General features: G+C 42.2%; 1 protein-coding gene across 1 annotated transcript in view; it reads left to right on the top strand.

The window, feature by feature from the left end:
- The window catches only part of astn2 (astrotactin 2), a gene marked incomplete at both ends in the record, with an annotated part of 472,482 nt that overhangs the window by 381,889 nt on the left and 76,866 nt on the right, over positions 1 to 13,727 (top strand). Inside the window, one exon of the mRNA XM_080756633.1 lies at positions 10,942 to 11,330. Coding sequence (XP_080612759.1) covers positions 10,942 to 11,330 — 389 coding nt within the window. The remainder of the gene's footprint in view (positions 1 to 10,941; positions 11,331 to 13,727) is intronic.

The raw sequence follows: 13,727 nt of genomic DNA, 5'->3' as shown, positions 1-13,727 counted from the left end.
CCTATATGGAGTTCTGTGTCAGCCATGTCCAAATATGGAGTGTTGGGATGTCAGAACAGGCCAGTGACTTAGACTAAAATACTCAGGCTAAAATATGGAGAAGTTCTGAAGGATGAATGAGGCAGATCTTTCAGAGTTCCATGTTTATTTTCGGAGACAAAGTACAAACTCGACAGCCTAACGGCTTGTGGGCAACTCTCATACAGACAATTTCAGTCAATCTTTATTGCGAATGCAGTGAGCACTTACTATGAGACCTAGCAGATCATGTCTGTCCGTGTGTCCGTCCGTCCGTGTGTCTGTCCCGCTATCCAAATATGGAGTGTGTTGCATCGCTTACTGTATATGTGGACCTTGCCCCTTTTGTGCCCATATATGGAGCTGATTGATTTGTTTGTTGTGGACCTGGCCCTTTTGTGCCCATATATGGAGATGAATGATTTGTTTGTTGTGGACCTGGCCCCTTTTGTGCCCATATATGGAGCTGAGTGATTTGTGAGTCATGGTGACATCAGGGGACTCCTTATATGGTTATGGCTGAGTCATGGTGACATCAGTGTCATGGCGTGGTCCAACTTGTTATTGCAATTTACGATCTGCGTTCGCTTCCCGCGTTTGCGCGTCTTACTCGTAGTAACAGTACGGAAAGCACAGTATGGAAAGCACAGTATCTGGCCATTTGTTTGTGGTCATCAAGATAGTGGCCACTGGCTATTCTGAGATTCCTATAGCCTGCTAATGACTACCTGCATGTGTGTCATCATGACATGTTTGCCCAGCTGAGAGACAATTTAATGTTATACTATACTTTAGTTCTAAACAGTTATTTATGCTATATTAATGTGAATTGTGGTTCCAATACACCACACCAGCGTATGGCGTTCTGTGAGGTCAGAACAGGCCAGCTCTATATGTGGACCCTGGGCAGGGGCCCGGTCCAGACCCCGGGCAGAGGCCTTTTTGGGGCGGTTCTGGACAACCATGGGTCCGACTGACTCGACACCGGGCACTGCACTCCCTGTGGTGGTGTGGAACGCGTGTGTCGAATTTGAAGTCGGTGCGGCGAACGGTTCTCGAGTTACGTGGATTACAGACGGACAGTCGTACACACAGAGACTTGATGCATTTATAGTTAGAAGCATGTCGAAGTCATGCAAAGCTGCTTTTATTTTATTTTTTATGTTTTGTCCATGTTTGTCAATAATTTGATTTGAAGCCTTTAGTTGTTTATTTTGAAATATAGCCTATAAACCTCCAAATCCTGCAGCAATATAACATTAATCCATGTACAGCCTTTAGTGTTGAATTTGTCAGGTATGTGACGTATGTTTTAATAAGCAGTATTTGACTCCCTATTCTCATATGTAGGCCATGTGTTGTCTGGATTGAGAAATAGTTGTTAGTAGTTATCTTAAATGGCCACTAGATGGCTGCAAAAGCCTTTTTTCTTAGTAACTGTGCTGTGTTCATGCCCTGAACTATTGTATGTGGAGAGTCGTGCTATTGTGTGTGTGTGTGTGTGTGTGTGTGTGTGTGTGTGTGTGTGTGTGTGTGTGTGTGTGTGTGTGTGTGTGTGTGTGTGTGCGTGCTAACATAATGAATAGTACATAATGTATTTAGTTTCTTGGAATGATATTGGTAAACCAATAAGTAAGAGACAGTCAGGCAATAGTGAGCTCAAATAACGATATCTTACAAAGATCTTTGGCACACTTTAATTTTATGGCGATAAGTAATCAACTTTATGTCTTCCCATAATCTAATTTACAACTGCATATATAATCAAACAAGAAAGTGCAATAATGGTATGGCTTCCATGTGCAATTAAAAAGGCTCTTAGAAAGTTAGCTAAATTAATTTGTTATCTGGTTACTGGCTTCCCCTAGATATAATTGCCTACATCTTAAAAATGTCATTTGAAAATATTACTTCAGTCTTACTATAGTGGCATAATAGCTTTTCTACAATCCTTTTACATTTGTGCTACCGTGATATGCATATCTTAAACCATGCCTACGCATCATCCTTATCATCACCACCAGTTAATGTGGTCTTTCTGTGCAGGTTGATACTATTGCAGTAGTTCTCAAAGTGGGGTCCAGTGACTTGGACTTGTGAACCCAAATTGGCAGTTACAGATCCATTTGGTTACATTTGTACCGTACACTTTCAGAGTAGGGGTCTTTGAAATTAAAAGGTTATTTTGAGAACCACTAGCCTTTGAAACTTGGCCTTGTGGTTTGCTGTACGCACTAGCAGCGGGAGTTGAGCAGAGTGGTTCGGCTGTACAATATGCATGTACTGGAGCAGCATGAACTGAGCTGTGTATGGTTGGCGTAGCACAGGGCTATTCAACTAATTGTTCACGCGATGTGAGCTTGTAGATTGGCTATTTTGGGCGCTGGATACCGTGGAGAGGGCACCGCTCCATGGATTGGTCTATATAAAGAAGAAACATAGGTTAGAGAGATGCAGACTGTTGTAGGCGGCTAGGCCCCTTCGGCGCCATGCTGTAGAAAATATGACATCAAAAGTAACATTTGAAATGTTTGGCATCCTTATGCTCTTTGGAGCAATCAGTCTGGTTAGAGGAAAACATATTGTTTCTAACCCATGGCAAGTTGCAAGTTCCCACATGGTATAAATATTAAGTAAAATGCTGATGATAATAATGAAGAGAAAAGAGCTGTCTGAAGATGACAGGGGGGGGGGGGGGGCTGTCCATCACCAAAGCATGCACAAGGCTATAGCACTATTTCCAGAGACCATGACATTCCTAGTTTAGAATATTTTCACAAAGTCTGTTATGGGAACTGTTATGAATTTCCCAAGATTTGGCGGTAAGAGGAAACCTGATCTCCGATGTTGTTTAAAGTTGGTGTAAGTAAGCCATTGAGAGAAACACATTGCTTGGCGTCAATGATGGGCGCAAACCTTGTATGTCCAAAACTGTTATTTTTCAGGAAATGAAAAAAAGGTCCTGCCAGTGCTTTTATCAAAGGCTCTTGTTAACACTTTTCATTTGTTAAATACTAGACTTTCGCGATATAACACCCGCAACATAGTTGAAACATGGAGATACAAGGTTTCTGCTGGACAACAATGATGGCATCCTGTGATCTCAAGGCTGACCTGCAGAAGGCTGTGGTAATGTTTTCAGCCCACACCAGAACCAGAACCTAGAGGGGCTTAATGGTCGGACACCAGGAGAAGCCCTACTGTGGAAAGAGAAATGCAAGAAAGGCATGACTGACAGCCTGACCCAAATCCTTTTGGGAAAATGTGCTGTGGCCTGATGAAACCAAATTGTATGTTTTGGGCCATGCAGAGAGCATCACTTTGTTTATAGACCGTAAACTGCTTTTTGTGTGTTTCGTTTTACAAGAAGCACCCTACCTAAATACTGCACGTGTGCTGTGCTGCTTTGGAGCATGACATTAGAGCGGACATAAAAAAATACAAATAGATAATTTTAAAATGGTCTTATCTACAAACGCACAATGAGTCATGGCACTATCATGATACAATACATTACAGTATTGAGTGCATTGCATTGAAGTCGATGAGGAAAGTCAATGGTTAGTTTTAGGGTATAGTGGATAACGTCACTTATTTTTAGCTTTTTACCAATATAGTATAGTTGGCTTTCCATTGTCAGAAAAATGAGATTCAGTCAAAGGTCATCATTAATCCCCAGCAATTGGCCCATAATTTACTTCCCGAAGCAAAGCACACAGTAATGTGTCAAGAGAGAATGTTGGACGGAGCAATAGATCTTGAGCTCCGTCTATCCCTGTGGGAACCTATGGCAATGCTTTCAACCTTCTTCCAAACTGGAACCGGTTACAAATGAAGGATAGGAACTAACTGCAGAAAGATGAAAGAGCCATGCTAGAAATATCGTAGCCAAACGTTATGCAGCCAACAATCAGAAAATAGGTATCTCTAATGTTGCCAAGGCTATATTTCTGTTTCTTAAATGGGGAAAGCTGATGTTAATTTGCACCGTAATGGACAAAATCAAGGTTGTTTCAATTTTCAATAATTGGAGGGGGGGGGGGGGGGGGGGGGGGGGGGGGGGGGGAGGGGAGAGAGAGAGAGAGAGAGGTACAGAGACAGAGAGAGGGGGAGAGAGATTCTGAAATTTCCCTTGAGCATGCATTTCCATCCATGACAGAAAAGACAGAAATCAACAGACTGTGTAAAAAGAATAGCGACTATGATCTGGCTGTTTGCCAATGGACTCTAAAGTAGAGGGTAGAGCTAATCGGTGAGCAACAGTTAATTTAACTAATGGATTTAATAAATAAAAACCTAATGAAATAATCAATTAATAATCAATTCCCTATTTTGGGCAGGGCAGTATGCGTGAAAAGTTTCCACATAAAAATCTAAAATAGTGAATATCGAATCTACAAGTTCACAGCATGCATCATGATGCATTGTGAGCTCGTACATCGTCACTTTCCACTATTTCTGCACAACAATGTTGTATGACAAGACAAAGTATAAAATAAGGTCTAGGCAGTTAGCACTAAAATGCATCTCTAAAATGCATCTCTAAAAGTAATTTGATAGAATAATTGCTCATGACATAGTTGATAGTTGCCGCCCTAATGCTAACAACAACCGTCAACATTTGCATGAAATTACCATTGGAATATATCTGACACTTATTCTTTTGCTGTTGTTGCTAAGACAACGCAAGCCTGGCCGGAGGGAGTGGTTGTGTCCCTGATGAGTAATTATACTGCATCCAGTCCACAAAGACGCTTTAATTATCCGGGGCGGCACGCCATCAATGGTCTGGAAATTCACCCCGTTTATCTCCTCCCTGTGTTTGTTGACTGGTCAGTGTGATAATCTTTTTGTTATTCCATAAAGTGAGGAGAGTCAAGAGAGTGTCAAGAGTTGGTTTATTAAGTGGCATGGTGGTGGGGGGTGTCCTTCATGAAGCCTAATTTATGCTCTGTCGCACGACGGCAGTGCAAGCTGAAAATATGAGCATAGCATTATGAATCTTAACATATATCTACAAATGCACCATGTCTCTGTCTGTACGTTTGTGCGTCTGTAATCCACGTAACCCGTGAACCGTTCACCCCACGACTTCAAATTGGACACATGCGTTCCGCACACCGGAGTGCAGTGCCAGTATTGCATAGCCGGGTGGGACATGGATCTCCAACTTCCATCATTACCGACTCAGTGCTCTACAGCCACTGTCAGCCAGGCACCGGTCTAGTCTATCTATAAAGCACCACGTCTCTGTATGTCTGCACGTGTGTGCGCCTGTAATACACGTAACTCGAGAACCGTTCGCCCCACTGACTTAAAACTCCATATATGGGCATAAATGGGAGATATACTGGCCTGTTCTGACATCACAACACTTCTTATTTGCACATGCCTGACACAGAACTTCATATATAGGAATAAAGGGACACAGAGAGACAGAACATAAATCTCTCTATATGGGCATACAAGGGACACAGACAGCTGGGTGGAACGGGTACTATCCATATACAGTATATGGAATTAATTCTATACTCGCTCACTATGAACACACTTGCCAGTTGATACACTCCATGGGCACCGCTCTAGTTAATTGTAACTCAACAATATTTAACCTGTTCAATGAAGATCAATTTCCAGCAAAACGTACACACTTTCAACACGGGCATAAAATAAATCATTATAATTATAATTGTCTTTTAAGTTTTCAAATGTTTATTTTTTAACAACATTTTCAAAATGTTCAGAAATAGTGAAAATTACAGACAAATGGCTACAAAGTACACTTTGCGAGCTTGCAGTGCTCGTTGTGCTATCCATTGACTCAAGTTATGTAGGGATTATGTGGCTAACTTAATATCGTAAGAGCACTGTCAACGACACGACGACAACAACAGCGACAACAAAAACAGCCTAGAATGATCCTGTACCATGAAATAGACTTGTTTACGCAGATAGGAAGCTGTAGTCTGGGGTGAAACGTGCGAGTGAGAGTGAGTGTGACTGGCCCACCGCCGCCGACCTGAGCTAATCACTGGGCTTTATTGTGAGGGCCAGGTGACGACAGCTCCTTTCTGTGTCTGTGTTGACTCAAGAAGTGCATGTAATTGGGCTCTTAGGGCCACCCCTTGAGCCCGTTTACATAGCATGTGAAGTTACCCCCTACCCGCCAATGTATCATACACTCCCACAGTCTCACACGTATGCTTGGGTAGCCAGGCACGCACGCACATACTGAACCCTTAAAGCCCTAAATCGTATACTCCGTTGTACAACGAATAGCCCATATCCACAAGCTCACAATGTGTCACATAGCTATTAGATCTGCTATTTAATAAAAATAGACCTGTGTGAAGTGAGGGGCACTTTACCAACACCTATCATGTTACATCATCACGATATCGTAACATAACATGCATATGCCGATTTGCTCAGTGACAGACCAAACAAACATTAAACTCTGTTCATTGTTAATGACATTTAATGACATTTGTGTTAGTGATAAAACAAACATTAAACTCTGTCCATTGTCAATGGCGTTTTTTTAAGATATATATTTTTTTAGTTTTTTGTTGATAGGGTACCGTAACTAGACAGGAAAGGGGGAGAGAGATGGGGAGTTTCACGCGGCAAAGGCCGTCGGGCTCGGGAGTCGAACCCGCAGCACGCCCAGGTGCCCAGACGGTTGAACTGTCCGGGCCGTCAATGTCTAGACAAGACATCTAAAAAGATAAATAAGTCTTAAAGAGACAAAAGAGTGGCCGTACACACTGATAGCCAAAGTGCCGATTATTTATTAGGATGCAGAGTAGGAACCAACATTTCGACAGATGCAACTGCCTTCTTTAGGGTATATAAAAGAAGGATGTCTCTGCCGTGAGCTGGCACCACTACTAAGACTGGTGTGCGTTTAGCCTCCTCCTACACAGTGTCTAGACAAGACAAACCTGTATATAGGAGGGGCTAGCGCCCCTCAAAAAAGCAAAAATCACACTTGTGTGAAGTCATCATACAACATCACATTCCGTGCTCAGCCAATCAAATCACAAATGTGGTACACACAGACCCACAAAGCTGGGCATAGCCTCAAAAAACTTTGCTTTTGTTTTAATTTGCCCAAAATATGGACACCAAGATGAATGTGGTTAAACAACCATTTTCCATTTTTTGTGCGTGTTAATTTAATTCCTGCAGCAACAGAGTTGCACACTGTATCAAATTATAGTAAAAATAATATACAATGTTATTATTTTCCCATTACACGTGACTGACATCTTTTGTTTCTTTTCCTACATGGTTTTCAAATAAAGTAAAGTATGTCAGGTCAGGGTGTGAAATGATTCATCCATTAAGTTACTGCTGTGTGTGTGAGATGACGTGATACATGACGTGCTTGAGAAACTGGAAATGAGAACGGGGAAAGACACGAATTGGATTATCATCCCTATGATACTGTATCTGTTTTCATACGTTCAACGTTCCAAATCTAATTTTCCCTAGTCTCAGAAATTTCACAACTAGGTCTTAGTGAAGAGAAAACAGTTTTTTTTATAGATTTCATGACATAGGGTAACATAGGGTAATCGTTTTTACTCTCTACACCAAATATAATTGCCGATATACAACAACTACAACCTTGTAGACGTGCTACTGTATTTCTTTTGCCAAATATTCACCATTATGACATAGCGATGCTAAGGTTGAAGTGGTTCAAACCTTCCAGATTTTAGCGGAATGCATTATGGTACTGTATGCTATAGGGATGTCCCGATCACGTATTTTTGCTCCCGATCCGATTCTCATCATTTGATTTTGAGTATCTGCCGATAACGATTATTTCCTGATCCAATATTTATATTTTTATAGAACAATTATGCCATATCACAATGGTACAATATCCAAAATCACAGACAATATCCAGTCACCATCCGAACACCACGAAAATGTGTAATCACTATAATAGTGCACTAGGTAGTGACTTCGGACATATTCTATATGCATATCAACGTTTCGATCGTGCGGATATGCTACTTTTGATACTTTCGTGTGACGCTTGCAGCATGATCAGTAGGGCGTTCCAAATATGGAGATAAGAGGTTTCTGCCCAACAGCAACGATATCCTGAAAACTTCAGACTCCACCTGTGTTGTCCGATTTCTGTGTTGTCCGATACCTGCATGAATGCCACCATTTCTCACAGCTGTGTATAGCCAGCTGGCAGAGCGCGTGCATACGTGTGAGAGGCTTCGATACGTCCCCTCCGTCCTTGTCCTTCAGTTAACTTTTTAAGCACAGATAAGAAGCACAAAGAAATGTTGCCTTGAAGAGCTCAGTTGCGAATGCAGACACAATCAGAAACTCTCACCCTCTCTTTTTCTGCCCTTTGCCCTCTCTGTCTGTTTGTCTCTCTTGTCCTCTTTTTATGTCTTCTCTGCACGCACGCACTCACACACACACACACACACACACACACACACACACACACACACACACACACACACACACACACACACACACACACACACACACACACACACACACACACTGTTTGAGTTCACACAGTATATGTTTTCTTTTTTGCCTCTGTGAAATAGTTTGAAGGCTGCTCCGTTTCAATATGATTAAGGGCATTGCAGGAAATGAATCATTTGAAATCGTTACCCTAAGCTGGTCCCAATTACCCTACCTTGAAGAATGTCATTTGGAAGGGCTTTTTTTTCCTTTTTTCCCCCCTCTCACCCTCTTCCTCCTGTAAACCGTAGAGCCAGACTGTGGGACTCGGCCAGAGTTCCCCTTTGTGTGTGTGTGTGTGTGTGTGGTGTGTGTGTGTGTGTGTGTGTGTGTGTGTGTGTGTGTGTGTGTGTGTGTGCGTGTGTGACGAGTATTATATTTGTGTGTGTGCGTGCATGCATGTTCTGTGTGGGCGTGCAGTGTTAACTAAAACATCTGCACATTATTGTATTTATCCAGTGGTTCCCACCTCTGGTCCTGATATGGTGTTTTCCTCATTGGAGCTCCAGGAATCTGTGAGGGCGTTAATGACTATACGTTAAAGCCCATCACACATCACATCCATCTTTTAAACCTTTACTGAGACACATCTAACAAATGCCTTCTAAACCAAATATTTCTCACACTAGATTGCAGCGCGGCATGAAGTCTGCGATGTGAATTTGCATATCTGCTATTTTTGAATAGCCAACACAAACATCTGATTGGTACTGTAACTCTTTTTTTGTAAGCCTTTTTTCCCCCAACAATTGTCTAATGTAATCCTGGGCGCTACACCCCCTCTGCCAACCTGGGAAAAGCAACAGACTAACCTCATGCTTCCTTCAATGCATGAGGAGTCCAAGCTTCTTCTTGGCAGGGGGGGGGGGTTTCCACATTGGTTTTTGTTTGCAATTTAAAAAAATACAAACATATTTGAGATAATGTATTCGAAATCAAGCCCTATTGTCTGTGGTTCTATTTTTGGAAACTTTAGTTCAAAATTTTGAATTATGAACTATGAACTGAACTGTTGATTTACCATTTTGAGTACATTTTGAATTCTTGGCCATTCTACATTATTTCTATATTGCCGTATTATTTATATGTTTAACTTAGTAAACCATGTGAGTGCATTTTTCACCACTGAGTACAGTTGCACTGTGGAGGAATCGAACCACAGTGGTGGGCAGCCAGCAACCGTTCCCCCGAGCCACCCCCAAATCATGTTCGTGTCAACGCACAGACAGCAGAGAGCTTCGCAGCTCATTTGAGTGCCGGGGGTACTCTTCGCTGACGTACCCTCTGCACGTCAAATAGACACTTTCTCATGGGCGCACATAAAATTGCACATAATGCTACAACAACACAGATGACACATCTGTTTCCGTGCAACACGTGGTCTAAAGTCCCCCACCGCCCCCCATAACAGAAACACTTTGCAATAAATTAGCATTCTCTCTTGTTTCTCCTCCTTTTCCCCCTCTATGTCCATGTTATTGCTTCATTGTTATCCCTCTGACAGAGGAAATGATAGGCAAAAAAAAAGAAAAAATACCCCCACCAGCGCTAAACGGGAACATCAAACGGTGCTTATTTACACACGGGAGAAAGCAGCCAGTGACCCCCATCCATCCCTCGTCTATACAAGCTGATGACAGTGAGGGATTAGTTGTTGTTGTTTTTACTTCTTCTTTTTCCCGGCTGCTGACAAAAGTAGATCCAGATGCGCTAGCGGTGCAACAAGCGCAGGAGAGGTTGTGAAACTCCCTGGTCGTCGCCCTCGCTTGCGTACAGTCAGTGTGTGTTTAGATGTAGCCGTTTGTTTTTGGGAAGTCGGAGGGAAAGAAAGGTACAGATGGGAAGAAGGAGAGGGACGGGTTTTCGTGTCGTCTCATGCATGGTGCATGAGACGACACGATCTTTTAAACCCTATAGCGCCCCCTGTTCTGGGCATATGTCATGAATAATATGGGTGAATGTTTGGTGAAAATTGGAACAAAAGTAGGGAGAAATATCCGTCTGAAAGCTCACAATAAGTTATAGTAGATCAGTGTCATTTCAATCACATCATAAATACAACACTCTTATTCACATATACATTGAATGACAACGTTTTAATAACAATTATTTTGACCACAATTATCTTGAGGCGCTAGCCCCTCCTACATCCAGCCTTAAGTTACCGTCCACAAACTTTGTCTTAAACAAACATTAAATTCCCATTGACAATGAATGGAGAATTTTACGTCATAGTGTCTGAGGAAATGGGCATAGTGTCTATTTTACGTCATAAGAGTGCCCCTCACTTCACACGGGTGTGATTTTTTTTAGAAGCCTATACACATACGAACACAACAGACGACATAGGAAAATAAAATGCAAAAAGAACAACATCTGACCTCTTCTTCACCCCCCCCCCCCCCCCCCCCCCAGAGGCAACGGACCAGGGGCTCGGCGGAGGCGGAGGAGGCGGCGGCGGGGGGCGCCGCGAGCTGAAGTCGGTGCCCTTCATCAGCTACCTGTGGGCGCTGCTGAGGAGCCAGCTGCTCTCCGAGGACCTGGTGAACGGCGTGGAGATCCGCTGCCAGGAGAAGGGCAGCTGCCCGTCCGCCTGCCACCTGTGCCACCACCAGGCCATGATGGGGGGCGGCGGGATGGACGGAGGGGGCACAGGAGGAGGAGGAGGGGGAAGCCGCGCGGGCGGCGGTCTTGGTGGCGGCCGGGGCAGCGAGCAGCCCTCGTCCTCGCCCACCCCCGTGCTGCTGGAGGTGAGCCGCGTGGTGCCACTCTACAACCTGGTCCAGGACAACATCACCAGAGAGGTGGGTGAGAGAGAGATACTGTATATGAGAGAGAGAGATATATGAGAGAGAGATATATGAGAGTGAGAGATACTGTATATGAGAGAGAGAGATATATGAGAGAGAGATATATGAGAGTGAGAGATACTGTATATGAGAGAGAGATATGAGAGAGATATATGAGAGAGAGATATATGAGAGAGAGAGATATGAGAGAGAGAGAGTGAGAGCGCGAGCGCAGGCACACCTGAGCTTCCGTGCGCGGCCAAAAGCTGCTCGTGGCCAGCGTCTCTTGCGGCTTTTGTCCGCTTTTGTGTGCTTACACCAGAGAGAGAGAGAGGCCCTTTTGGAGGTGTGTATCGTCCAGTGGTGGAAAGAAGTACTAGTATTAGTAGTGGTAGTAGTATTAGTAGTTAGTATTTTGTAGTATCAAGTATCACTGCAATGTGGAACAACTCCGTTACAAGTTTAAGTCCGGAATTCAACATGCACTTATGAGTGCAGTGTCAGAAGTCTATTGGCTATGTGTATGCAATGCGATGCATTGTGAGCTTGTAGATCTGCTATTTTAATTGGAAATACTCAAGTAAAGTACAAAGAAAGAGAAATGAATGTTCACAAAGTACTGATATATTACTGAATTAGAAGATAATTCAGAACCTTTTTGTTTAGTTGTCACAAAATCCCAAATCAGGCAGATGCACTAGTATTTAGTAGAATATTTAGTAGATTATAACTATCAATTATGTTCTTATTCTATTGATACATTTTTCAGTTTATCTAAATAGTCACGAAGCATTTAATATATCAACAAATAGATTAACCAGCGTACCACACGGTACAGTTCACTTCACACAGTTGAAAATACCGGTAATAGTTATCACCATGAAACTTCCCCAGTTGATTTACTTGCACGAAGACAATGATTTATTGTATACGTTTTCTGAAAGTGTACATTTAAATATGCAGGCATTATATACTGTAGGATAGAAACTATGAAAAGGCTACTATACTGTGGAAGTGGAAGGGTTATCGGTTCAACCCTGGTGGAAAACGGACCTGAGTATCAATCACAGTTCAGCCTCTGTCTTAATAAATTTAAGCCAGTTTATTGATAATTAATGTAGCTAATTGTCTGAAAGCACTTTCAGTTGCACAGCGTTATTAGACCATGTGCCTCTCGTGTGTGTGTGTGTGTGTGTGTGTGTGTGTGTGTATATGGGTGTTCATTGATGAATGACAGTCATCTTACTGAACAGAATTACAGTAAGCCTTGGAAATAGGTTTTCCAGCTGTTGACGCCTCAATTAAAACTTCAAATGCAAGTTATCATAACCACACAGGAAATTAAAAATAGAAAGAATAGCCTTATAGTTCCTTGTCCTTTGTCTTCTCTTCACGCCCCCTCCCTCTCTCTCATGGATTGTGTCAGTGACACTTATTTAATATAGCCATGCATAGTCAGTCTTTTTTTGTTGTTGATGCGGATATTAACAACTGTAATTGATAGTGCAGATACTGCATATAACCTCTAGGTGGCATATGTTAGTTAACATTGACCAGACCACAGGCAGTGTGATAGAGAGGCTATAAATAGATGACGTCATGGCTTTCTCCTCTTGTGGGGATAAATTATGTGGTGTAGACACACACACACACACACACACACACACACACACACAGGGGGTCGGGGGGGGGGGCATGAACAGTGCACGACAAGTGAACTGTGCATGTTCAGGTTCTGTGTGCTGCATTTTTCTAGGTATGTATGTTCTTAAATAGCTATGCATGTGCGGTTTATATATATATTTTTTTTGATTACTGCAAAGGATCAATGGACCACTTTCAACCTGACAACCCTATGTTGGGCATGTCATTATGGGCAAAAACAATTCCTGACATTTTCCAAAACTATTTCATGAAAATATTCAAACATTATAAAGAATTGCCAATATTGCTGATTTTATGACTGATGACCCGGTTATCAAATATATAACAGAAATGCTATAATAATAATAACACGATAACATAATTATAATAAAAAAATAAATCTCTCTTAAGTCAAGGCTTGATAGAAAATAAGTATTTTTTGCGGATTTAAGAGTATATAGGGCTTTGACTGACATTTGGGCTTAGCACATTCTCCTTCTCCCAGATGTCACCTGCAAGCAGTGTTGTTTTTGTCAGCAAATTTCTATTTTAGTTTTAGTCATAGTCTCCTGAATAGTTTTCACTTAGTCTTAGTCACATTTTAGTCACCTGGAATGTATTAGTGTTAGTCTAGTTTTAGTCGACTAAATCTACAGGTGATTTAGTCGACTAAAATGTATTTTTGCGGGCCTTGTTGCCGTCATAATGACTTATTTTACACTTCGCAGTGCAACGCGTTGTGAGCTTGTAGATCTGCTATTTTCAGCA

The sequence above is a fragment of the Protomyctophum bolini genome, assembly GCF_963924005.1.
Source record: "Protomyctophum bolini genome assembly, chromosome: 22".
Lineage (NCBI taxonomy): Eukaryota > Metazoa > Chordata > Actinopteri > Myctophiformes > Myctophidae > Protomyctophum > Protomyctophum bolini.
Note: the sequence above shows the minus strand (reverse complement) of the source record. Positions and strands in the feature narration are given on the sequence as shown.